At 43.4% G+C, this 27559-nt stretch overlaps 2 protein-coding genes across 4 annotated transcripts in view; both read right to left on the bottom strand.

The window, feature by feature from the left end:
* BMP5 (bone morphogenetic protein 5) overlaps window positions 1-27559 on the bottom strand; it is a 152428-nt gene that overhangs the window by 108621 nt on the left and 16248 nt on the right. Inside the window, exon 2 of the mRNA XM_033938832.1 lies at window positions 1226-1418. Within this exon, the coding sequence (XP_033794723.1) occupies window positions 1226-1418 (193 nt within the window). The remainder of the gene's footprint in view (window positions 1-1225; window positions 1419-27559) is intronic.
* Window positions 19411-24791, bottom strand: LOC117357763. 3 transcript variants are annotated; one of them, XM_033938830.1, is made up of 3 exons: window positions 24349-24791; window positions 21768-21950; window positions 19411-20887 (listed from the first exon to the last, which is right to left on the bottom strand). In XM_033938830.1, the coding sequence occupies exons 1-3, from the start codon at window positions 24740-24742 to the stop codon at window positions 20310-20312; spliced, it is 1155 nt and encodes a 384-aa protein (XP_033794721.1). In that variant the 5' UTR covers window positions 24743-24791; the 3' UTR covers window positions 19411-20309. The 3 variants fall into 3 exon arrangements, with proteins under 3 accessions (XP_033794721.1, XP_033794720.1, XP_033794722.1); XM_033938829.1 differs by having other exon boundaries at window positions 19411-21950; XM_033938831.1 differs by lacking the exon at window positions 21768-21950.

Raw genomic sequence — 27559 nt, 5'->3', positions numbered from 1 at the left:
ACGGGGACCCGGAAGCCTCCGGGTCGTCAAAAACGAAGCAGGAATCAAGTAAAAAAGTAAAGAATTCGCGCACAGCGACTTAATCGTGAAAAAACAAGAAAAAATTGCGGTGCTAGAAGGCAGTTGGGGCAGAGCCTGAAAAACACGGCTTCTAGGCTCACGGAAAATTTTGAACTGGAGACCACGAGGGGATGCACCCCCTAGTGGAGCAGGAAGGCACGCATGCGTGGAGCAGCAGAGCAAACTTAAATCTTCAATCAAGTTTGCTTGAAAATGCTTCCGCATCGGGGCTCCGTAGATGACGTCACCCACATGTGAGAATATCATGCCTGCTTGTCCTGGGATAAACAGTGATCCACATGCTTGCTTTCTGTCTGCTGTTTTTGCCACCAGTAAGCTCACCCACTCCCCGCATGCGCCCCTTGCCTTCCTCCAGCGCAAGGTGGCTGCTCACGCCGGTGCTCTCCGATGTCACGTCCGGGAGCCGCATCTAGGAAGTGACGTCAAAGGGCATGATGAAGAAGCCGAAAAGGCACAGGCGGGGGAGGGGTGCCACCGCTCCGGGAGCTGCTACTCCTTACTACGCCACTGTTAGGGGGTATGTATAAAATTTAGTGTGCAAGGTTTTAGAATGAGAGGGAACATATGTATGTTTTCAGAAACAGTATGGTGGTAAAGCACATTTAGATCTTGTTTGGCCTTTTAAAAAAATGAATCACTTTAAAGTTATTTTCTCAAAGTCTGAAGATGTTATGCTAAGAGTGGCAGTAATAGCTATTTCCTCTTTTTTAAGTTAAACAAAAGTTTTATTCAGGGACTTGTTTAAAATAACATTTTAGGGTTGAAAGCAGTGAAGTATGTGTGTCCAAATTGTGTTTCAAATTTATTCAAAGTTTGATCTAAATCCCCAGCACTACCACCACCCAAAAATAATTTCAAGCTTCTGATCTAAGAGAAATAAATACAGAACAGAAGAAAGTATAATTTGAACCATTCAGTTCACCTCGTCTTGTAAGTTTTGTGAATGTGGTTAGATATTTGGAGTGCAAAAATCATTCCAATTACAGTTCCAAGACAGATTCTGTTCCTTTAACCACATTCCAGCTTTACAAAACGTGTGTCATTCCATTAACCCTGTAGATTTTGACTTGCTATAACAGACTTTTTCAATGAAACACTGTAAACAATGAAGACATTATTTGCGATATTGTAAAGAATAGAGTACCTGTTTGGATATTCCTTGATGATCTGATATATACTAATTATGATGGTTTCATTTTCAAATCTACTGTTTGTCCGATCTTTATAAATCCGGAATTCAGCTGCTGTCACTGCTTCTCCATGCGGAATTTGAGTAAGGTCAAATCGAAACTCTTTATAGTGCCTTCGCTGGTGTGAAAAATCCTTGTCTCTTTCAACTAAAATAGCAATAATAATAATAATTATCAAAAGACACAAGAATTAAAGACAAAGAATTAGGTAAATTAAATAAGCATTGGGATTTGACAATAGAAATGGGTTATCCCTATGATTGTAAGAGCTTTTTGGTAGAATAGCTCAAATGCTGGACAAATTTCTACAAAACATTGAAATTTCAGATTTGAAAATAGCAGACTTACAAAAAACAGTTTTACTGGGTTTACACTATACATTTTGAAGATACCTAGATCATTCCTAAACTTGAGGGTGAAGCTCAAATTCTCTGGTGATACCAAATTTCTGTTTGTGTTAAGCAGTGGCTAACTGGGAGTGTGTCAGGCCACCAGCCCTTTTGAAAGTTCCAGCTGAATATCGGCAGCAACCCACACAAATCCCATGTCAATGTCTCGAGTGCCCCTAATGAGGCAACCCCCTCCCCCCCATAGAAATCCAGACCCCTTCCCACCCAACACTGGGCCTACCTAAACATCCTGGTGGTCTTTTGGGGTGATGAGGGCAGAACTTTTACCACACGTTGATAAATTCTTCCCTAAAATTATTGATGTCCTGATTCATTAAGGCTTTCCTGTGTGTCAGTGGGAAATAAAGGCACAAAGAGAGGAATCCAACAAAATTGCAGTAGACTTCGAACAGCAAAAAAAAACAACCCAAAACAAAGAAAAATACTGCAGAGACAATGTACTTGATGCCAAGTCTTTATTTCAATCAATAAACAAAGTTTTTGTAATGTGGTCCACCTTTGTTATAAAGCAGTGATCTCAAACTCAAACCCTTTGCAGGGCCACATTTTAGATTTGTAGACACTTGGAGGGCCTCAGAAAAAATAGTTACTGTCTTATTAAAGAAATGACAATTTTGCATAAGGAAAAACTCTTTATAGTTTATAAATCTTTCCTTTTGGCTGTCTTAATAATAATATTGTCATTTATAGCTATAGAGACATATGATCAAGAAACTGTTGTATTTTACTTTTGTGATTATGATAAAAATACCAAGGGCCTCAAAATAGTCCCTGGGGGCCACATGTGGCCCCCAGGCTGCGAGTTTGAGACCACTGTTATAAAGGGATAAGGGCCCGACACAGTCCATGTTTTGAGTAACACATCTTCCTCAGGGATCCGAATAGTTCCTTTACTGGCTACAATAACGTGCAAAAAATAACGAACCTCGTGGTAGAGCATGAGTACCTAAGAGAAATGTGTATCAGTGGGTAGCTGATAGACAAAGTGATACGCATTTCTCTTAGGTACCCATATTATAATTTTTAATGCGTATGTGTTATATAGCCAGCAATCTTTGATGTTTAAATATCTACGTAATGTGAATGCACATGAGTCGAGTCTCTTTCATTTGAAAGGAAACTCTGCAACTAGAGGGCATAGGATGAAGTTAAGAGGTGATAGACTCCGGAGTAATCAGAGGAAATACTTTTTTATAGAAAGGGTGGTAGATGTGTGGAACAGTCTCCCGGAAAGGTGGTAAAAACAGAGACTGTGTCTGAATTCAAGAGGGCCTGGATAGGCACGTAGGATCTCTGAGAGAGAGAAAGAGATAATGGTTACTGTGAATGGGCAGACTAGATGGGTCATTTGGCCTTTATCTGCCATCATGTTTCTATGTTTCTATGATTCAATTCCCTCTTTAACATATAGTGCAAACCCCATCCCCCTCCAATTTGATCTACTCTTATCATTACAATATAATTTGTACCCAGGTAACACAGTGTCCCATTGAGAGTCCTTCTTCCACCAGGTCTCTGAGATGTCTATTATATCTACCTCTACCTCAGTGCTATATACTCTAACTCTCCTCCCAGCCGTATTCATCATACTTGAAGGCACCTAGTAAGGTCTTATTTTTTCCAATTCTTTATTCATTTTTCATCTTATATCAAATACACAAAAAATTTTTCAATTAAACTTATACACATCACTTGAATTTCTTTCTATTATCATCTTAAATACATAAATTTATTTCCTCCACCCCCACCTTTCCCACAGATATTGTAATCAAAATTTCATATAAATATTACATTCATAATTATTAATTAAATCTTTAATACAACTATATACCACTCCCTTCCCCTAATTATAAATATACTTTCAGTATAAAAAAGGCATCTAATCATTACAATAATTTATCCATGGCCTCCAAATCTTTTTAAAATTATTATAATTCCTTTTTTGTATGGCAATTGTTCTTTCCATTTTGTATATATGACACAACGAATTCCACCAGAAAGTATAGTTAAGTCTAGAATAATTTTTCCAATTCATGGTAATATGTTCAATGGCGACTCCTGTCATTATCAATAAAAGTTTGTTGTTACTTGATGAAATTTGACTTTTTATTCTCATTGACGTCCCAAATAGAATTGTTTCATATGACCTAGTAAGGTCTTGATACTGTTATAATCTTCTTTGAAGTGCACAGAGTGAGCCAGTGAAATATATGGGCATTTGTTCCCATTATGGAGAAGCATGGCTTTGATTCTCCTGGATGAGCTGTCAATGAATAGACACCAATCTTTCAAGCTACAGGCGATTCTCATTGCCTCAAACTGGTCACACTGTGGCAGAAGCAGAGCCCATGGGTAAAGAAGGTAGAAGAAGCTTGGTGATGCTTCCTTTGATCTGTGACTTGAACACTTTCACCTAACAAGTTCCACTGCTTGAACCTAGACATCAAAAGCTCGGCATTGGACTTGGTGAGACCAAGATCTCTGATCAAATTGAGGTCTTTTTGGTTTGGATAGTATAGGTTTCTCTGAATAGCTGCACTGCTGATACTGTAAACTAGATCTATAACATCTCCCTCACTCTCTGACTTGCTGCTCTCTTCTGAAGATAGTTGCTCTCTCTCTGGCGAAGTGGGTATGAGGAGCTCAGGGCACTGAGGTTCCGAGGCGAAGGATGAAGGAATGTCCGGATATGTGATTGTAGATGCATGCTTGCCAGTTCAACATTTGGAAGGGTCCACCATGCAGAAATAGCAGTTGCATGAGTGGTCTGTGGGTTCTCAACAAATTCTTAGGATAGCAAACTTCATGGCTCTCTTTTCTCTCTGTACCATCCTGTAGAAGAATAAAATGAAATTGTCGTAATGAAAACAATACATTTATTTCACCTATGACTAATGTGTACAAGATTCTCATAACATATTTCATACATGAAATACAGTATTTTCAAACAACATTGAAAATTTTTAAATTTAAATATTTTTTAATTATCATTCTAAGAAATTTTACAGCAAAATATTCTGCCATTCTTTTTTTTTTTCTTTTTTTTAAGTTCAATCAGTTTTATTAGCATTTTGTCATTCTAGTAAGAAACCAAATGATCTTACCTTCCAGATTTTTTGTGGCAGTGCTCACATGTGAAGTGAGGTGTCCAACAAGCATGCCAAAATATGCCTTGTAGGCATTGAACATCTTAGCAAATGCTTTTATGGAGTACTTTTTCCCTCTTGCCGTGATAAATTTGCCGCAAACATAGCACAATGCATCTGCAGGATGTTTGTGCCTTAGGAAAAGTGTCTCTAAGTTTACTAAACTTGGCATCCATCTGGAATGTTCTGCAAAAAAAAGTAAATTTCAAAATATAAATTCATTCAATTTCTATACCGCTCTCCCAGGGGAGCTCAGAACAGTTTACATGAGTTTATTCAGGTACTCAAGCATTTTTTGCCCTGTTCAAAAAAGCAAAAGGAATGCTTGGGAAAGAGATTGGGACTTTTGTAGTTTTACAACCACACTCAAAGTGGTTTACATACAGGTTCTTCAAGCATTTTCCTTATCTGTCCTGCTGAGCTTACAGTCTGTCTAATGTACTTGGGGCAGTGGAGGATTAAATGACTTGCCCAGGGTCACAAGAAACAGTCCAGGGTTTGAATCTACAAACTCAGGGTGCTGAGGCTGTAACTCTAACTACTACACCACACCCTCCGCTATACTTTTGTGGCATAGGCAATTAAGAAAAAGCATTTATTACCCATGAACAATCATGGAGACGTGGTTCATGCAGAACCATTACAAGGATATAGTTTTATCTAAATTTTTACTATGTGCTAGTTTAAGTAGAAGTGTGATGAGTTGAAAGGATTTGGTAGGAAAATGCCATAATTGACTACGTCTGTTTATACATGATTATGTATATTTTACATTGTAAACCACTTAGGCATTAAGCGTAGAAGACATTTTTAAAATAAATAAATAAAATAGTTATACCGGGCTATAATCTATTCAGGAAAGACAGGATAGGAAGAAAAGGAAGGAAAGTGACATTATATGTTAAAGATCATATTAAAGCCACACAACTGTAGGATCTACAGGGGAAGGGAGAGGCACTGTGGGTCAGTCTGGAAAGAGGGAATGGAAAATGTATTTACATTGGTGTGATATCCAGGCCTCCTTCACAGACAGAAGAAGTACCCAGAGATTTAATAGTAGACATTCAAAATATAGCTGTAAAAGGGGAAGTAGTACTAATAGGTGATGTTAACATGCCAGATGCTGATTGGGGTATCCCAATTGTGGGGTCTTCTAGAAGTACAGTATGTAGATCCTGGATTCTCTACAAGGAGAACTGTTTCAGCAGTTGGTAATGGAACCCACGTAGGATGGGGTCATACTGGACTTACAAACGGGGAAAGTGTTTCTGATGTTACAGTGGGTGATCATCTGGCATCCAATGATCACTGCATGGTACAGTTTAATATTAAGATGAGTATAGAGAGGGCTCATTCAAAAGCAAAGGTTCTGGATGGGGGATTATATCAAGGAATTGTTGTCTGGATGGGAACGTCTGGAAGGAGTAGAAAGGCAGTGGGCAAAACTGAAAGGAATTTTTGATGTTATAGTGGGTGATCATCTGGCATCCAGTGATCACTACATGGTGTGGTTTAGTATTAAGACAGACATAGAGGGAGCTCATTGGAAAGTTCTAGACTTTAAAAATAAACCCTAACTTTGTTCAAATGAGGGATTAATTTAAGGAACTCTTGTCTGGATGGGAACATCTGAAAGAAGTAGAAAAACTATGAGTAAAATTGAAATGAATCCATGCCCGATTATCAGATCTGTCTGATTGACATTGCTATCTGAATGTCTCATCGCCATCTAAAATTAAACATGGCCAGGACTGAACTCCTTATCTTTCCTCCTAAACTTGCCTTTCCCCTTCCCTCATTCTCTATTTCATAGTAACATAGTAAATGACGGCAGATAAAGACCCGAATGGTCCATCCGGTCTGCCCAACCTGATTCAATTTAAATTTTTTTAATTTTTTCTTCTTAGCTATTTCTGGGCAAGAATCCAAAGCTCTACCTGGTACTGTGCTTGGGTTCCTACTGCCGAAATCTCCGTTAAAACCTACTCCAGCCCATCTACACCCTCCCAGCCATTGAAGCCCTCCCCATCCCATCCTCCACCAAATAGCCATATACAGACACAGACAGTGCAAGTCTGCCCAGTGATGGCCTTAGTTCAATTTTTAATATTATTTTCTGATTCTAGATCCTCTGTGTTCATCCCACGCTTCTTTGAACTCAGTCATAGTTTTACTCTCCACCACCTCTCTCAGGAGTGCATTCCAGGCATCCACCACCCTCTCCGTAAAGTAGAATTTCCTAACATTGCCTTTGAATCTACCACCCCTCAACCTCAAATTATGTCCTCTGGTTTTACCATTTTTCCTTTCTCTGGAACGTCTGAATCATATCTCTCCTATCTCTCCTTTCCTCTAGGGTATACATATTCAGGGCTTCCAGTCTCTCCTCATATGTCTTCTGGCTCAAGCCTCCTATCATTTTCATCGCCCTCCTCTGGACCGCTTCAAGTCTTCTTGCATCCTTCTCCAGATACAGTCTCCAAAACTGAACACCATACTCCAAGTGGGGCCTTACCAATGACCTGAACAGGAGCATAAACACCTTCTTCCTTCTACTGGCTACGCCTCTCTTTATACAGCCCAGCATCCTTCTGGCAGCAGCCTCTGCCTTGTCACACTGTTTTTTTGCCTTTAGATCTTCAGACACTATCACCCCAAGGTCCCTATCCCCATCCGTTCATATCAGCTTCTCTCCGCCCAGCATATACGGTTCCTTCCGATTAGTAATACCCAAATGCATTACTCTGCATTTCTTTGCATTGAATTTTAGTTGCATTAAATTTCAGTGGATAACGCTCTCATCTTCCCTGTCTCATATGCTCACAGTCGCAGGGTCTTCTTTAACTCATTTTTTTCCTTCTCTTCATATATCTAACAGACCACCCAAACTTGTTGCTTCTTTCTATGCAAATTGAAGGGGAGAAGAGGACCTGTGAGAAGCAAGTTGCAGTAATCTAGGTGCTTGTATTAGTTACTTAGAATTTCATTATGTATGATGTTATTATTATATTGCATGCCGAGTACCTATTGTGTACACCGACCCCTATGGACTGCCGGTTAGGCGGTATATAAAAATAAATTATTATTATTATTAGAGGTGAGAACTTGTTTCTCACAGGTCCTCTTCTCCCCTTCATTCTGTTTAGAATTCTGCTGCACACCTCATATTCTGCCAGTGCCATTATGCTCATGTTACCCCTCTCCTCAAGTGACTTCATCGGCTCCCTTACGCAAACAGTTTAAACGCCTCTAACTATCCTACAAGTGTATTCCTTCTGCAGCTTCTCTATATCTCTCCGCTCTTATCTCTTCCTATACTAAGTCCCAGGAACTCCATTCATCGGGCAAGTCTCTCGTGTTTGTACCCTTCCTCTCTACTGCCAACTCCTGACTCCGTCTCTTCTGTCTTGCTGTGCTGCATACCTGGAACAACCTGCCTGACTCAGTGCGTTGGGCTCTGTCTCTGGCTGTATTCAAATCCAGGCGGAAATCCCACATTTTGAAGCTGCGTTTAAGTACTAACCTACCAACTTGTAAAGCACCATATGTGTTTGTTATTCCTTCTGTAGTCTTCTACCCTCTCTATCTCATCATCCCTTTGTATTTCCCTACATGAGCAGCATATATTGATTCACCATTTTTGTTCAGTGTGTCTGCCTTAATTAGATTGTGAGCTCTTTTGGGCTGGGATTGCCTCTTGCATGTTTAATGTACAATGCTGAATACATCTGGTATTGCTATAGCAATAATAAATAGCAATAATAGTACTATTGTAAAGGCAACAAACCATTTTATAAGGAAAGTAAGTAAAAGTAAGAGGAAAAGAAGGCCACTTTGGTTCTCAAAAGTAGCTGAAAAGGTAAGGAATAAGATTTTAGCTTTCATAAACTACAAAAGATCGCAGAAAGAGGAAGGCGGGCAAAATATCTTGAAAAGTTGAGAGGCTGGTGGAGTAGACAGGAAAGCAAAGATGCAAATGAAAGAAAAAATAGCCAACATGATAAAATAGTGGGGTGGGGGACAAGACATATTTTAGATATATTAGTGACAAGAAGTGCAAAAAGTGGCATGGTGAGAAGCTGATAAAGATAAGGCTGAATTATTTAACAAATATTTATTTTCTGGGCAGACTAGAAAGGCCATATGATCCTTATCTGCCTTCTTATTTCTATGTCAGCATATACAATGCGTACTTGCCAGCACATTCAGCAGAACATTGATTTTAAAACAAACACACTAACGATGAGAGTTAAGAGGCGATAGGCTCCAGAGTAATCTAAGGAAATACTTTTTTACAGAAAGGGTGGTAGATGCATGGAACAGTCTCCCAGAAAAGGTGGTGGAGACAGAGACTATGTCTGAATTCAAGAGGGCCTAGGATAGGCACATGGGATCTCTCGGAGAGAGAAAGAGATAATGGTTACTGCGGATGGGCAGACTAGATGGGCCACTTGGCCTTTATCTGCCATCATATTTCTATGTAACAAAGGAAAAAGAGCGACCTAAACTGGGCATGGCAGCAGTTTTAGAGAATCATTACTCCTGAGAACCTAGATCGTCCATACTCTCTCACCCTCCTCCAACAGGCAAATTGATCTACACCCCACCATACACACACAGGCCAGAAACCTCTTGATTCCACCCCTCAGCTTTTACAGGGGGTCTACCTGTGTCTAATGGAGGCAGAAACAATCCCAAATTACTCCTTAGTTGTTGCCTTCAAAATGGCACCAGTTGAGCTTTAGCAATATGTCTCAAAGTGCTTCCATTACAAGATAAATTCAAGAAAGGGCCCCTAAAGTTAGGTGCCCTGATAAGATGTGCTAAGCATGAATTCAATAATGGCAATCATGCACATGATTTCCAAGATAGAATACTAGCTTAAGTGCCCATTTAAGTGTGTAACTTAAGTGCAAGCACTTGTGCCAGCTCAGTGGCTGGCGTATGTGCACATGCCTAACTGATATCAGTTAAGTGCAAAACTCATAGCATTCTATCACCTGCATGCCCTGATCCTGGGCCTATCCCTGACCTGTCATGTCCACACTCGCTAGAAGCTGAGCTCAATAGATTTTGTGCACGCAACATCTAGAATATTGACTAAGAGCAGTTACACGCATAACTGCCAACTGGAGCCAATAAGCCCCAATCAAGGCCATTTGTTACCTATATTGCTCATTAATACCAATTAGCTCATCATTATTACATTGCACTGAGTTTCTACCATGGCCCGGTGAGGTATCTGCTCTGACGCTCATAGAAGTCCTATGAGCATTGGAGCGGTTACCTCATCAGACTGCGGTAGAAACCTCTCCCGTGGCTTAATAAAAAAGCCCTTCATTTGTGTCTGCAACAGACCTTATTCTTTAACATGTGCACGCTAATTTGCCCGTGAAGCATAAATTTGGGCACACAACTTTATAAAATTGGGTGGTAGACGTTCAAACTTTCAAATATGGGTTCCTTATTTAAATCATAATAAGGAATGGTAGTCGTATTAAAAATGCACTACTGATCCATCTATGAGGAGCAGTGACTAAGCTGTAGGAAAATATATTTTACCTTGCCCACTTATTTGGCAGTCGGACCTTTAGCAGTAATACTGAAACTAATGCTAGGCTATTTTAATACAAATGACATCAATTCTCTGCATTATTTATTTTGCATAATAATGAGCTGCTTTGCATTATTTGCCACTGTACATTTCTCAAAAAAAATGTGTTAAAGGTAAATATTCAACTTATTATTTCCTTTATGCATGTTAGTATCTACCCCTCAAAATAATAAACTATCAACATTAGTCCACCCCCCAACCCGTTCAACTAATGTTGGTCAGGCGCTCAATAATGTATTTTGTATTGGGTCAGTAAGTGTTTTCTTTCTATAACAATATTTTTATCACATGAAGTACAAAAAGAAAATACAACAGATAAATGTTATGGTAAAGGTACCATATAAACTGAAAACAAAGGAGGTATTGAATCAAAAACAAGATGCTCAATAAAGAATTTAGATTACAAAAGAGAATCCATAATAAACATAATTCCTAATACATATTTTATTCAATGAATCTTTTAAAATCATAATATTAAATAAGCACAAACATACATGCATTCAAATATAAAGTCCAGAAGGAAATTCAAACTAGGGATAAATCACATCAGTCTTTTGAAAGCTGGAAATCTACACAAACAGCACGTGGATATTTCAAATAGATAAGGAACAAACTTATCTGAAAGCAGTCCCAGTCAACAGGGTAGCCAATATCCAATATTAGTGAAGCTGAAGAGGATCCAGTAAAAGTGGCTGAAAAGTTAGTTGCAGTCAAGTCCTTCTAAGTGCTTGAATGTTCATCTATATTCATATCACATCTCTCAGAAGATCAAGAATCAATCAAAGAGCAGGTGCAAAAAGTGCAAACGTGAGTCCATTAAAAGTGACGAGTGCAATTCATAAAAGGTCAACTCATGACTGCTTTCAGATAAGTTTGTTTCTTATCTATTTGAAATATCCGCGTGCTGTTTGTGTAGATTTCCAGCTCTTTCAAAAGGCTGATGTGATTTATCTTTAGTTGTTTGAATTTCCTTCTGGACTTTATATTTGTACTAGTGTTTAAGCCCGTTACATTAACGGGTGCTAGAATAGATGTGTAGACTTTTAGCACAATGGGTCGCTGAGGCGTTTCTTTCTTTCTTACTTTATTTTTTATCTCTCTCCCTGCCCCCCTTTCTTTCTGTCTCTGTCCCCCTGTGTGTCTCTGTCTCTTCCCTGTCTTACTGTCTCTGTCCCTGGCTGTCTGTCAGTCTTTCTTTGTTTCTGTATCTTCTCCCTTCGCGAGTGTGGGGCAGTTGTAGGCGCACATGCATACTCCTTCCGGCCACGGACATACGGAACACGCAGGTAGGAGTGCGCATGCGCCGCTTAGGGTTTTATTATCTAGTCATTAAGCCCGTTACATTAACGGGTGCTAGAATATATGTCTGTTTGTCTCCCTCCCACTGACTCTCTCTCTCTCCCTGGCCTCCTTTCTCTCTGTCTTTCCATCCCTCTCCCTGCCCCTGTATCTTTCTTTCTTTCTGTCTCCCTCCCTTCCACTGTCTGTCATTTTTCCCCATTTCCCTGTGCAGCAGCATTTCCATCCCACTTCCCTATGTAGCAGCAACAGCATTTCCCTCCTATCCCCCCCCCCCTTTTCCTGTGCAGAAGCAGCAGCGGTATTTCCCTTCCCCTCCAAGTCCCTGTGTAGCAGTAGCAGCATTTTCCCCCACCCCCCTTTCCCTTCTCTTCCCTTCTCTTCCTTTACCCTTCCCTGCTCCATTCAGCCCCTCCCCCTTCTTTTACTGCCGTTGTCCTGCTCGATCTGGCCTGCTCCTGACCCTCCCACCGCCGACAAACCTCCAGGCTCCTGCGTCTGTCTCCGATGATGTCATCAGAGATGTGGCAGAGGAAATCGGCAGTAGAAGGGCACGAAGCAGTGTGTTTAAAGTGCTGCCTATGCCGCTGGAGCCAGGAGGTTTGTGGAGGGTCAACGGGCGGAGCGGGGCTGCTCTCCACCACTCAGTTGCTGCCACTGGTGCTGCCTACGCCACTGGAGCCGGGAGATTTGTGGAGGGTCAACGGGCGGAGCGGGGCTGCTCTCCACCACTCAATTACTGCCACTGGAATGCAAACAGGGCCGCGAGTGTGGGGCAGTTGTAGTCACGCATGCGCACTTCTTCAGGCCACGGACATACGGAACACACAAGTAGAAGTGTGCATGTGCGGCTTAGGGTTTATTATAGAGATACATGTATGTTTGTGCTTATTTAATATTATGATTTTAAAGATTTGTTGAGTAAAATATGTATTAGGAATTATGTTTATTATGGATTCTCTTTTGTAATCTAAAGGTACCGTATATACATTTTTCTAAAAACAAAGAGCAAACACTACAACCCCCCACCTGAGTCTGCTCAACCTGTTTCAAAATTGGTGACCAAAAAGGAACCGCCAAACAATCCTGCAAGGTACCAGTTTCTTTAGGATAAAAAGAAGAATTTTATGAAAACTAGAAAAATCTTGTAGTAAATGCCAATGTTACTTTAATGAGTTTTGGAAAACTTTTGGTACAAGTGAAAAGGGAAACACAAAACCAAAATGGTCCCAGCTGAGTCAGAGGTTTTTCTCTAAATAACAGATCTTGATTAATATAAAGAACTCATTTACCCCCCCCACCCCTTTATCGAGCCAATAGATATGTTGTCCCTTAATCTTGTTGGGGTCCATTCACTCACGCTGCAGTAGAAAGTGGCCTTAGTGTGCCCTTACATGGGTATTTCCTGTGCACTAAGGCCATTTTCTGAATTAATGACCTTGTGCTAAGCAGTGGTGTAGTAAGGCCCCACCCTCTGCCATGTGCACGCCCCCTTCCCTTTCCCCATACCTTTTTACCTTCTCCGGTGTGAGCAGATGCCCATGTCAGTGTTAGCTCGGGCTCGCCCTTTGATGTCATTTCCTAGGTCCCGGAAGTGACATCAGAGAGAACGCTGATGTCGATGCGGGCAGCAACCTCGCACCAGGGAAGCACAAAATAAATACCTACTAACTTTGAGAAGCTTTCTATTGCACTTATTTTTTATTTTTTATTACCACATAATAAATATATTTATATCACACTGATTTAAATAACATATTACCAAACCACACTCTCTGTGAAGAAATCACACTACACAACTGTTTTCTGTATAAAATAGCTCAACGGGAACACCCCATTGGGCCAGAAAACCTGGACTGGAACTAACTGAGCAACAAGATTGTAGATTCCAATGGTGATACCAGAAAGCATAAACTATAATCATGGTGGTTGAGCAATATGAGACTGTGGTAACAATTTGTAATATATCAAGAGAACGTGTGATAATTTTAAAAACGGGACAATGTGGTTTTGAAAGGAACTGAAACAGAAAAGGCTTTGTTCTAGTCCAGGTTTTCTGGCCTGATGGGGTATTCCTGTTGAACTATTTTATAAAGAAAACAGTTGGGAAGGGGGAAGGGAACAGGGGGGATGTACGGGGGGATGGAATAGGTCAAATGGAAATATATTTTGGAGAAATGATAGAAATATGTATAGAAATATCACAATTGTGAATCTACTTGTAATGAATATTATCTCTTTGTATTATATTATTGTATATTTACTTGATTCCTTCAATAAAATGTTGTAACATAAAGAAAACAGTTGTGCAGTGTGATTTCTTCACAGAGAGTGTGGTTTGGTAATATGTTATTTAAATCAGTGTGATATAAATATATTTATTATGTGGTAAAAAAATGATAAGTTAGTAGGTATTTAGTGTTAGCTGAAGCCATTTTATGTTCAAATCTTTTATATTGTGAATGCAAAACAACAGACAAAAAGAATAGAGCAAAGTCAAAAGAACCAACATCCAACAATACAACGGTTTTAGTTTGTGCTTTGGTAAAACAAGAGTAGTAAACCCCATCCCGCTGTCTCCCCAGCCAGCAAAATCCCCTAACACAACCTCTCCCCCCACCCCAAAGAAACATACAGAAGATGACCAACAGGTCTCTAATATCCCAAAGGCCCATACTCTTGTGGCCCCTGATAACCGCAGTAATGATTCCCCAAAAGAAAAAGAAAAAAAAAAAGGAGAGGGTGCCTGCAGTAAAGCCATTTTAAGTGATTTAAAGCCCTGTTTGTACTAATAGGGAAACAAAAAAGGTACGGGGGAAGGCAAGGGGCGCCTGCATGTGGCAAGAAGAAGATCAGGGGGGCAGAGAGGAGGAGGGGTGTTGTGCCCTTAGGAAGACAGTGCCCAGGGCGGACTGCCCAACCCCACACTTCCCTTATTACGCCACTGGTGCTAAGGTTGTCTTTAGAGCACATTGCCAGCTATTATCACATGAACCCACACTGCTTCCTATTTAGTACGAAGGGGTGCCAAAAAGTTCTCAACCCAACCATCCAACTTCCTAAATTCTGGGCACTATTTTGCCACTGTTGCTGAAAAGAGTGTTACTGTATCTTATTTCGTTAAGTGCCAATTTGACTCTGTTTCAGATCACTGATTGAACCATAAGCAGCGGAACGCCTTTTTTGTTGGGTAGGGGGGAGGGGGGGCAAAAGCTCAGATTTTGTGTAAAAACACAGTACTGCCCTGATGCCGGCCTCAGCGTCTTCTGCGGCCCATTCAATATGGGAGGGGGTTGTGGCCCCTCGTCACAACCTTTTTAATTTGCTGATAAAAACTCATTAAGCACCAAGTATTTTTTTTCTTTTCCCAATGTTATAATGCCTATTTCTAATAAATACCGTAAGTGGTAGAAACATGAAAATCAGATGTTCTCCTGTTGAAGGTAAAATGAATTAATGCGTAACAAGGAGCTGTAGAAGAGCACTCATTACTGGTTGCAGTAGATTTGCAGCAGAAGAGAAGGGGGTGAGGTAAGCATATCTGTAATTGCCAGAATCAAGTTTAATTTATGACATGTTATTGAAGTAAATAAGTAAATATAATATAATACAAATAGATTTTCATTTCAAATAGATTCACAATTATGATATTTTCATACATATTTCTATCATTCCTCCAAAATATATTTCCATATGACCCATATCAACCTCCCACTTCCCACACCTCCCTTCCCCCCTCCTATTCACATTGTATTGAAGTAATTAATCAAATTATAATAAATTATGAAATTTATATACATATTTCTATCATTCCTTCAATATACACTTCTATATGACCTATTCCATCCTGCCCCTGCACCCCCCAATTGTCTCCCCCCCCAAAAAAAAAATGGAAGAAAATCAAGTTTAAATTTTTGATCACAATATTCCAGATCTTGCAAGGATTAACCCAATCTCCGTGTGAAACAAATTAACAAACTATGGGCCCCCCCCCCCCTTTTACGGCAACTGCACTGAAGCCCATAGAGATTTAAAGGGCTTTGGTGGAGTAATCACCCCAGCACCTTAGTTTAAGGGGACCTATGAGACAGAGAAAGCAATGTTCTGTCAGACTGAGAATCTGTTACAGGTTCCGTCTAAGTAAGACTAGCTTTGGTGGGGCAATTTAAAACTGAGACTGTGAGGCAGTGGTGCAAGGAAGATCAGAGCAGCCAGGGAGGGTCTGTGAACACCAGAGGCTCCTTTTACTAAGGTGCGCTAGCGTTTTTAGCGCGCGCTGCAGATTTGCACGCACTGCCCCCTCCCCTGCACTATGTGTAAAAACCTAATGCCAGCTCAATGGTGGCGTAAGCGTCTAGCATGCACGGCAATGCAGCGCACGTTACTCCGCACGCTAATGTCCTAACGCACCTTAGTAAAAGGAGCCCCAGAATGCCAGAATTTGGCCTGGTACTGCAGTTCCTACGTTACATGGCTAGACTTGAATATCAGTCATTCTTCTTCCCCAACCTAACCTAACCCCACCTGCTGGACCACCCAGAATTTGAGAAGTTAAACTTAGCTTACCAATGAACCTTAACAGGGTAAATGTAGCCACTCACACTGTTGCATTTTTAAAGGCTTTGATCTAGCCAGAGCCCTTTGAAATTTGACCCTATTCATGAACAAAAAAAAAATAATATATCCTCAACCTTGAATTTTTTAAAAACTGTGTAAGGGTTGCTTTGAAAAACTGGAACAGCTTTGCGGCTATCAATCTGTACGATGTGTCAGTGAGAGCAAGCAGTCTTCCCACCAAGTTCCAACCCGCAGGGCTGACAACATTACCGGTGCTATTTATAGCAGAGAGGCATCAGGCCCAGCTCATTTGAAATAGCATGAATTGCACAGTTTATCATTAGGTTGAGAACTGTGTAAACCTCTTTTTTGGTACTCACTTACATACTTTCCTTTTGGAAAAGTAGATTACTAAAAATCAGATAACCACAATGCTTAGGATGACTTGGGGGAAGCCACTGCTTGCCCTGGATCGGTAGCATGGCATGTTGCTACTCATTGGGTTTTGGCCAGATACTAGAGACCTGGATTGGCCACCATGAGAACGGGTACTAGGCTTGATGGACCTTTGGTCTGACCCAATATGGATGTTCTTATGTTCTTATATTAGGTCAGAAAACACTCTTTCATACGGAATAGCAAAAATATATGTTTTGGAATGAATTTTTTCCTTGTATTTGATAAAGGAATTATTCAGTCAAATTTTTTTTAAAAAAACAAACAACTGCAAGGTGCCAGTTAATGTTCTCAGCTCAATCAAGAAGAGAATGATGTGGAGCCATGAAACTTACAAGCTATGAGTATTACATACTTTTCTTTACATTTTTTTTTGTTTCATATAATTGAAACAAAGGGCTCCTTTTATCAAGCCGCGCTAGCGTGGTTAAGCGGGTGACTTTTCATCACGCGTTAACCCCAGCACTGGCTAAAAACTACCGCCTGCTCAAGAGGAAGTGGTAGCAGCTAGCACTGCCAGCGGTTTAGCGCGTGGTATTACGCACGTTAAACCGCTAGCGCGGCTTGATAAAAGGATCCCAAAAAGTGTGGCCTAAAAACCTTCCTATTTACAGAAGCATTTGATTGTTAAAGTTCTTCCTTGCAGTTGTCTCCCTTTGCCCTACTGTTGTTTTCCATTTTTGTTCTTTCCTGTACTTATTGTAGTTCTCCTCCCCCCCCCCTCCTTTTCGTTTTACTGTATGTTTCATTCCGTTTTTGCAGCCACTAATGAAAATTGAAATGTCACTGAAGGTTACAAGCCTCAGATTATGGAGCTTTACCCACTGCAAGTTATCTTCAGAAGAAATTCCTTTTCTCCTGCTCCTACTTACATCACTGGCTTGATCCCACTTTACCTACCTTTCACTAAATCTATATACAGTCAAACCTCAGTTTCCGAGTAACCCGGTTTGCGAGTGTTTTGCAAGACGAGCAAAACATTCTCGCAAAACTTGTCTTGCAAACCGAGTGTTGACTCGATTTGCGAGCACCCCCCCTGCCCCGAGAACCGGCATCACTCCCCCCCCCCCCCCCCCGCTCGCATAGGCTCCCCCACTCAAACCGGCACCCCCCGCCCGAACGATTTGAAATTTATCCCCTGTCTGGCACCGGCACGCAGCCCACAGGATGTGCCGGTGCCACTTGAAGAACTTCCTGCCTCTGCTGGGCCTTGAGCATGCATCTGCGCATGCTCAAGGTCTTCTAATTCTCCGTCTCGCCGAGGTTCTCGGAGATCATCATACTGTCCAATTACAAAGAAAGATTTCACAACGTTGGAATCATTGTCTGTTCTAAAACGTTTTTGTCTGATGGCAAACTCTATTTGAATATCTTTGAGAACCAATGCAAGAATATCAGATGTGTGTGAATCCTTCAGTCTTAAGGCTAGAGAAGCAGCAGACTTATTCTCTAAAGACTATCAATCCAGTAGACAGTTACTGTGGGATGACCAGCACTCTATTTTAATATACACACATCTGTTCACCAAGAATTGCAATCACCTTCATCTCTGCTTTAAAGTAACCCAACTCACTTTAAAGCAGGGAAGGCTGGAGACCAATAACCAGTAACCACAGGCAACTCCACTGTTCTTATAGGTTATATTGACTGAACAGAAAAGTGTAAGATGAATCAGTCCACTATTTGCACGAAGAATGCAATAGCAGAATCCTGTTTCCAGTTTTGCTGTTTCATTTGATGTATCAAAGAATCATCATTTACATCTTGCTTCTGCCTTTCATTTTTACTTTTTTTTCCCATTTCATTACAATTTATAACCTGCCTTTAACCAAGGTGACATTTTTTTTTTTTTTTAAAAAAGCACATACACTCTTGTGATGGAATTTATGTCTCGTCACTTAGGAAGACCCAGGGTTAGAGGAAAAGGTAGAAAAGGGAACTAGAAACCCAGAAATAGTTTCACCTTCCCCAGAATCAGTCTCTGGGAGTAAATGCAATAATGAGAAACCACCTGAACATAAGACAGGCCTCTAGCTCCTCCAATCAGTACATGGGACCAGTGTTTCTGTCCAATCCCATGAAAGGTAGGGCCTGAAGGAGGAGTTTACAGGACTATAAGAGACTGGAAGCTGAGACTGAGCAAATTCTTCCTGTGGGAGGAATGATTGAAGAAATGTGGATCAGAAACTGAAGTCTGCACTGCAAGGAAGGAGGTGTTTTTCCTGCTGATTTTTAGTTGTTGAATTGCTTGATCCCTGCCAACGGATGGATATATTTAAGAGGAATAAGCTATGAGAGAGATGGCAGGAGGGCAGACTGTTGTGATAAGCCTGGCCCAGCTTAAGTGTGAAGGATTATTGCAGCCTTTTTAAACCTGTCTATTTGAGAAGGTTTTTTTTGTTTTGTTTTTTAATAAGGATTTACTAACCTTTTGAGTTGGACCCAGGAAATGATAGACTCCTGATCACCATTAACAGCGGGATCTGGATAGCTCCTACTACCCTCCCTTGCCACCCCTACCCAACATTTCCCTCAAATAACTCATAGACCACACCATTGTTTGGCATAAATAGCCGCAGCTCAATTTATTAATAAACAGGAATAATTTTGCATAAATTAACATTCACAAGCATTAACTTCCATATAACAAATCAGCAGCTCCTCCCAAGCTATCCGGTGTACCCATCAACACATTTTCCCTCGACCCCGCCATGAACAGCAAGAGTCTGAGGGGTGGCATGACCTCATGCCCCATTAACTGATTCAGTAGACCCCCGGGCACGGCTCCCCGCCGGCCCACCGCTCATCGCCGGATGAGCCCCAGCACCCAGTAGCTCGGGAGCCCCGCCAACCCGAGCTACAAAACCACCACTAGAGGGTGGGTGGGCGGGAAAAAAGCCGCCCTGGAGGACTCAGAAAAAGAAGTCCTCCAAGGTCCCGACTTTAATAATCCTCCGCAGCCACGCCCCCTAGCAACCACCAATCGCGCATCCGATTCGACACGACCCGACTTCCCCATGACTCTGCCCTCCCCTTTTCTCCCCGTGAACTACTCTACCCATGGGCCCCTAGGGCTCCCAGCCCCGTGTTATTTTTCGCCATTCGAGACAAGCTCTCTGGCTACATTTAACAGCGGGATCTGGATAGCTCCTACTACCCTCCCTTGCCACCCCTACCCAACATTTCCCTCAAATAACTCATAGACCACACCATTGTTTGGCATAAATAGCCGCAGCTCAATTTATTAATAAACAGGAATAATTTTGCATAAATTAACATTCACAAGCATTAACTTCCATATAACAAATCAGCAGCTCCTCCCGAGCTATCCGGTGTACCCATCAACACATTTTCCCTCGACCCCGCCATGAACAGCAAGAGTCTGAGGGGTGGCATGACCTCATGCCCCATTAACTGATTCAGTAGACCCCCGGGCACGGCTCCCCGCCGGCCCACCGCTCATCGCCGGATGAGCCCCAGCACCCAGTAGCTCGGGAGCCCCGCCACAGGACTGTAAACATACAGGCCCCCCCCCCAATAAAGGGAGCTGCGGCTGTCAACATAAGGCCAGGACCCTCTCACAACCCGATGAAAAATCATCTAGGAGAAGATCCCAACCCACTGCCGACAAATGAACCCCGTCCGTGTGAAACAAACCGGTGCAAGATATATCCACCCACTCATGCAACAATTGCAGACCCCCTTGACTAACTACCCACTTACCCACTTGTCTATTCAATTTCGACAATCCCCGGGTCCAACGCCTAGACGCCAGACAACGGGGGCGGGGCACTATGTCTGACCACATCAATAAAACCCCAGGAAACCAATCCAAAACAACTCTGAGGTCGTCCCTGATGAGATTCACTAAGTCCTTTCCAGAACAGGCATCCACATCATTCCCCCCAAGGTGCAACAACAGCAAATCAGGATGTCGAGGACGCGAACGAAGGCGCTCAAGCAACGTCAGCAATTGACTCCAGCGCATTCCTCGCTGACCCCACCAAGATACATGCAGTCCCCGATGACTGAGTCCCAAATGACGACCACCTGGACGGATAGCAGCTCTCTCCGCCGCCCAGTGTATGTAGGAGTGGCCAACAATCCACAAGGAATAAGAGCGATCACTGGAACCTGCAAGAAAAACAAGAACAACTAACCAACCAGAACACAAACAATAAAATACACCCAAGACCTTATGAAGCGCCCCGCCCCAAATTCAATACACAAGAAGACCCTTCTCGACGAATGTACCCCCGAAAAGCATCAGAAGCCCAACGCCCTAACCTCTGTATGCCCTCCCTCGACATGCCAGCCATACTTGCACTCGTAGCCGCTCCAATCCGAAAAGAATGAGTCCCGTAAGCCGTTGGGTTCTCTCCACAGCGACTCAATGCCAGACGTAACACCGCCTGAAACTGATACCGCGTAAGCAGAGCCCCTTGAGCGTGAACAAACAAGGCGGAACTCCCGACCGGACGAAGCTCCAAAAAAGCTCGCATCCGAGTAACCGGACACGAACTACAAGCAGCTACTGAATGCAAAACTACCCAATGCCCCCGTGCACTCTGATCTGTCTTGGAGCTCACTATAAGTAGCCGTACCATCGATGCCTGAAGCCGAACATGCTGAACCAACAGTCCTCGCGAACCTAAGCGAGCCAAAGGACTCACCAACAGCTCGCTCACACGCAACGCACCAAAAAATGCAATGGCAAAAGCAGCCTGAAACAGACAAATTTCATAAGGCGAACTAGCCACCTCCACCAACGCATCCATTAACCGAAGGAGCAACTCATGCGTGATGGGCAACCGCGTGTCCCGAGAACAGGGGCGCACCCGCCCCATCGCTCGCAGCATGCGCTGTACCAAAAATCCGGAAACGGGGCAAGCCCAACCCAACGCTCTGCAAAAGAATGAAAAGCCTGCTAAACGACTGCGAACCACACCTCTAGATGTATGAGCCTGAAACGACGACAGCACGAAATCCGCTAACAAGGATTCGGCCACATCACCTGGGCACCAGCCACGCTCAGCCAAAAAGGTTGCCACCAAACGAAAACCCGCAGCATAATGGGACCACGTAGAATCCGCTACTGACAAGCGGAGCATTTCCCATATTCCTTCCTGACCAGGTTCCATAAATGAGCTGGCATCGGCGAACCTTCCACCCGAGCATCCGGAGCCAACTGTCGAAACTGCAAAAAATTGAAACGAGACAAGGCATCAGCAATTCCATTCTGCAAACCTGGAACATGACGCGCCCGTATATACAAATTCAACCGCAAACAGCGCAATACGAGCTCTCGCATCAACGAATTTACCGCCAGACAACGCGCCGCTTGTTTATTAACTACCGCGACCACCCCCAAGTTATCGCACCAAAAAAACGACCCGCCGATTACACAACACATCTGCCCACAGCTCACAAGCCACCACGAGAGGAAACAACTCCAATAACGTGATATTTTTAGTAATACCCGAGCTTACCCATTCCGCCGGCCACCGTTCTGCACACCAGGCACCGCGACAGAAAAGACCAAAACCGACGCCTCCCGCAGCATCAGAGTACAACTCCAAATCCAAACTAGACACTGTAGGCGCCTGAATAGGCACCGTTCCATTAAATTCATGTAAGAAACGTACCCACATACGCAAGTCCGCACGAACTCCAGCCGAGAGTCGTAAAAAATGTCTACGGTCACGCACCCCAGAAGTGGCAGCAGCCAGCCTCCGGGAAAACGCACGACCCATAGGTAACACTCTACAAGCGAAATTAAGTGAGCCCAGCAAAGACTGAACAATATGCAAAGTCGATTTTGGAGCCACCAACACCCGCTCAATGAGCTCCACCAACTGTCGAACTTTCATCTCCGGAAGACGTGTAACCATGGCTTCCGTGTCTAGCTCTATCCCCAAAAACACCAAAGAGGTAACCGGACCCTCGGATTTGTCCCCCGCTAACGGAACACCAAACTCAGCTGACAATTCCTCAAAAGCTCGCTTTAAATTCCCACAAACCATGCTGCCACCTGCACCCACAAATAAGAAGTCATCCAAATAGTGTACCACTGAAGCAATCCCTTCCCGCTGCACTAATACCCAATGCAAGAACGAACTGAACTTTTCAAAATACGCACAGGAAATGGAACAACCCATCGGCAGACAACGATCATAAAAGTACAAACCGTCAAACCGAAAACCCAACAATGGAAACGACTGTGGATGAATCGGCAACAACCGAAAGGCCGATTCGATATCAACTTTAGCCAAAAGGGCTCCTCGTCCTGCCTCCACTATCAACCGCAACGCACAGTCAAAGGATGCATAGCGAACAGAACACAAGTCTCGTGGAATGCCTTCATTAACCGAATGACCTAAAGGTCGAGACAAGTTATGGATAAGACGAAACTGCCCAGGCACCTTTTTAGGAATCACCGCCAAAGGCGAAATAATCATCTGAGCAAAAGGAGGCTCCCTAAAAGGACCGGCAATACGTCCTAACCGCATTTCCTCCGATAACTTGGCTTGAACAACGCACCGCAACTGAAAAACCGAGGAGGCATTCTGAACCCGCCCCCTAACCAAAGACCCCTGAAAAGGAATAACAAAACCGGAAGTAAAACCCGCTTCTAAAAAGGCAGCCGCCTCCGGTGGCTTAAACTTTCTAAGCCAAGGACGCATCGCCCCAATACGAATAGGAGTCGGTAACCACACCCCTATATCACTTCCCTGTTCCCCCCGGAGCACCGCCACTCCTCTTTGGACACTTGAGGGCTGCATGCGCCTGTCCACAGACTGAGCAGGCATGTCTAAATTTACAGTCGGTGAAAGGGCAGCTGGACTTATTAAATTTCCAACACACGTCCGACCCAGCAGTGGACCCTCCACCGACTCCCCCTCGAAAAGGCCGCCCTCCGCTAGCGGAGCCGGGAGCAACCTTACCAACCTGATTAGTCAAAGACTTAGACGCCATGTGAGTGAGCCACAGATTCACATCCTGAGTACCCCACGACATAAACCTGTTCTCCTCCATTTTGTCTCGAAAAGCCTCGTCATAATTTAACCAGGCCCAACCGCCAAACCTCTGATACGAATCCAAAACCGAATCAACATAGGACAACAATAAACCATAGTCCTGTGGATTTGCTCTCCCCCATACGCTTGCCAGCCGCAAAAAGGCCCGCACCCAATTAAGAATTGACCGCGCCACTGGGAAAGGTTTCGTCTCCTTTCGATCTTTCTTGGATTTTTTAGAACCCCGTCTGTGAGCCCTGCCCTCTAACAAACGAAAGATATCTACGCAAGACCGCCGTCGTATCTTTCGACGCAAAGAGCGAGGCACCCGTTCCCAAAGCTCGGACAAAGCAACTAAGGCAGGAGCCCCACGTACACCACTAGAAGAACCCGAAAAATCACCACCCGCAGAAATCTCACCCCCGCCTGCATGCACTTTAGACGATGCGGACGAAGCGGACGAAGTGGACGCAGAAGACCCCGTCGACGAGGAAGACGACTCGCCCCGCCGCCTTCTACGCTTGCCTTTTTTCCCGCGCGCTTTACCCGCAAGAGCAGCCTGAGCAGGCGCCACATTACCCTGTGCAGAAGATCCTTGGTCTCCAACTCCACTGGAAGAGATGCCGCTGACAGCAGTCCCACTCAACGAAACAGGTCCTGAAGCCGAGACGCCCTGAACAGCAACCCCAGGCAAGGAAGACGAAAGATGAGAAGGTCCAGCAGCGCCCCCGCCAGCAGCTACCATACCACCGAGCGCCGAGCTGCGCTCCGATCCGGAACCACCAGGCCGCTCCGATGTACCTGCAGCTCCCACGTCCAATACGCCAGGATCACGACCACCAGGAAGAAAAGCAGGCACCTGCGGAGACCAAGAAAACAAAGAGGCAGGACCAGGCAAAATACTCCCAGCAACACCCATAGGGACTCCCCAGCTGGCACCAAAACTGCAACTGGGCACAGGACCCATAGCCATAGGGCCAACGGAACTCCCCCCCCATTGAGAAACTGAGGGCCCAACTCCGCTAACGGAAGACCCAGGACCCCAGGAAGGAGAACCCCAACCCTGACCCCAACCCCCAGGAAAAACCCCAGCCCAAGACAAAGGCACTCCCCCTGCAGGAGCAGCCCCATGGCTGAAACAATCCAGCCCTCTACCCACATTAAAAACATGTGGAGACCCACAGGGTTCAGAATTACCCATCCCGCGAATCCCACTAGCAGCAGCCACATCCCGAATTGGACCTAAACCCCCATCTGCTCCTATATGAGCCGAAGAAGCAGCATCCCTGGACACCGAAACCCTCCCACTCGATTCCAACGGCGCAGAGACTACACATGGCACCTCAGGCAAAAAAGCCGTTACTGAAGCCCCGCCCACGCGCGAAACAGACGAGCTGCGGCCGGCCGAAACAGCCCCACACGGGCTGGACGACGACACCGCCTGCAATCTAGCCTTACCCCCAGAAACCCCTACTGATCCCGCGCTCCCCCGAGTCCCTTCCAAACCGGCTATGGCCATAGCCGACAACGCGGCAGTTTTTGAACGGCGCACCGGCCGAACCCTCTCCTCTCCAGTGCCCCGACCCACCTGCTGCGCTGGCTCATCAGAAAACGAGTCGCCAGCAAGGATGGAGATTTCAGCGATGTCTCCCTCTGCCCCGACCTCCAACAAACCGCCAGACTCCATGACGCCCCGCACAGTCGAGCAAGACCCAGCACCTCACCAGCAACCGCCGACGCGAACCAACACCAGCGCACAGCAACCGCCGCAAAAAAGCCGCCCTGGAGGACTCAGAAAAAGAAGTCCTCCAAGGTCCCGACTTTAATAATCCTCCGCAGCCACGCCCCCTAGCAACCACCAATCGCGCATCCGATTCGACACGACCCGACTTCCCCATGACTCTGCCCTCCCCTTTTCTCCCCGTGAACTACTCTACCCATGGGCCCCTAGGGCTCCCAGCCCCGTGTTATTTTTCGCCATTCGAGACAAGCTCTCTGGCTACATTTTCCTCTGTGGAGGACTTGGGCAGCCCAGCCAAGGAGGGGCATAACTATTTTTGTTTCCATTTGGAAGAAAGAGCTCTGAACCTGCAGCAACCAAGGCCACCTGGGAAAGTCTTCACGGTCTCTTGACTCACACTTTTGGGTGAGTGGCAAAGAACCAGAGGTCTTCACAGTCATTTGGCCAATGCCCATGGGTGGAAGGGACATGACAACAGTTTAAAACATGGCAAACAAGAACAACAAAGAGCTTCAAGAAGCTAAAGTTGTCCTTAAAGATTTTTACAGTCCCGAATTTTCTGCAAAAATAAATGTTGCTTCCGTAATCGTTTAGAAGTTGTTAAATTATTTTGTTTCCTTAGTGCTACTGGCAATATGTTCCATTCCATTGGACCTGCAATGGAAAAAAACATCTCTTGCATGCAAGCATCAGATGTAACTGAATAAAAGTAGCAAAAATTGATGAAATTATTATTTCATTAAAAGTAACAAATGTTATCCTGCACTTTTTGTAGAAGTAAAAGTAACAAATCTTTTACTTAAGTACAGTAACTAGTTTCATTTACTTAGTTGCTAGCTATACTGCACTGCTATTGTATCTTCTAAAGCAGTGGTCTCAAACTCAAACTCTTTGCAGGGCCACATTTTGGATTTGAAGGTACTTGGAGGACCACAAAAAAATGTCTTATTAAAGAAATGACAACTTTGCATGAGGTAAGTACCTACAAATCCAAAATGTAAATTATCTGAAATTATCAGAAGCAACCCCCAACTTTTTTTCATTATTTTGCTGGGGTGCCCTTCATTTGAACTTCTACCACTGCACTCATCACTTTCACCTCCACAGACAAGCTATGAAAATGATCTTTTTTGTGATTGGAGGCATCATCTTAGATGCTCACAGGAGTTCAAAAATCAGAGGTCTGCTCTGGCAAAACCTATTTTAACAATCTCAGCCTTCCATATCTACTCTAGATCACAATGTTCATCTCGTGGAGTCTAAGTATCCCATTGTGCTCTTATCAACAGGATAGCAACTCTTGAGAAATGCCAAGGCCCTGACAATGCTGAACAAAAATAGTTTACAAGATATGATAACCTATAAAACCTGGACTCTTCTTGCCTGCTGAACTTGCTTGAAGCTTCGATTTCAACTGCTATTTATCATTTCTTTTTGTGTTTCATTTGAAGAATATGCACAGAAAGTTCTAAAGCATTGGTTCATTTTCAGATTTTTGGCCTTTATTCTTGATTTTCAAACTTTATTGTTTTTAGTTTGTTTCACACATTGATATTAATTAAAATAAAAAACATAGTTAACATGTTAGAATTTTTTACTTTGATAAATGAATTTTGCTTCAATTCTTCTGAATCATTGATTTACAGCCTCAATATTTCTAGCGCTAACACCATCTTTAGTTACCATTGAAACAAAGCAATCTAGTTTTGTGGGTTTAGTTGCTCCTATGGTCCTCTCTCATTACTTCCTTCATCACTCGGTCATTTAGTGGTCTTTCCAACTTCCTCTCAGGCTTCAATATAAACACAGCTCACTTATAACATGTTGAAGTTTGGATCCTGTTTTTCTTTTCTTATTATTATATATTTGCCTATAGAACTAGTATGACAAAGTTTCACGTATAATGTGGTCAAGTATCTTGGAGTTCAATATCAGCATTATGCAGCATTTACTATGTAGCTGAGAAATTTCTTTCTACAGAAAGCTTCTTTTCAAATTCTCTTTTGGCCTACCTTATTAATACTTTACATCTAACTGGTCAATTCAACC

This window comes from Geotrypetes seraphini, chromosome 3, assembly GCF_902459505.1.
Source record: "Geotrypetes seraphini chromosome 3, aGeoSer1.1, whole genome shotgun sequence".
NCBI lineage: Eukaryota > Metazoa > Chordata > Amphibia > Gymnophiona > Dermophiidae > Geotrypetes > Geotrypetes seraphini.
Note: the sequence above shows the minus strand (reverse complement) of the source record. Positions and strands in the feature narration are given on the sequence as shown.

Bases quoted from the DNA above. Each gene is read 5' to 3' on its own strand.
- LOC117357763 (XM_033938829.1), bottom strand. From the start codon at position 24,742: ATGGCTATGGGTCCTGTGCCCAGTTGCAGTTTTGGTGCCAGCTGGGGA. The intron at 21,951-24,348 runs GTAATGTGGCGC...AATTTTTTGCAG, and splicing joins CCAAGGATCTTCTGCACAGG to TTTCGACAGTTGGCTCCGGA.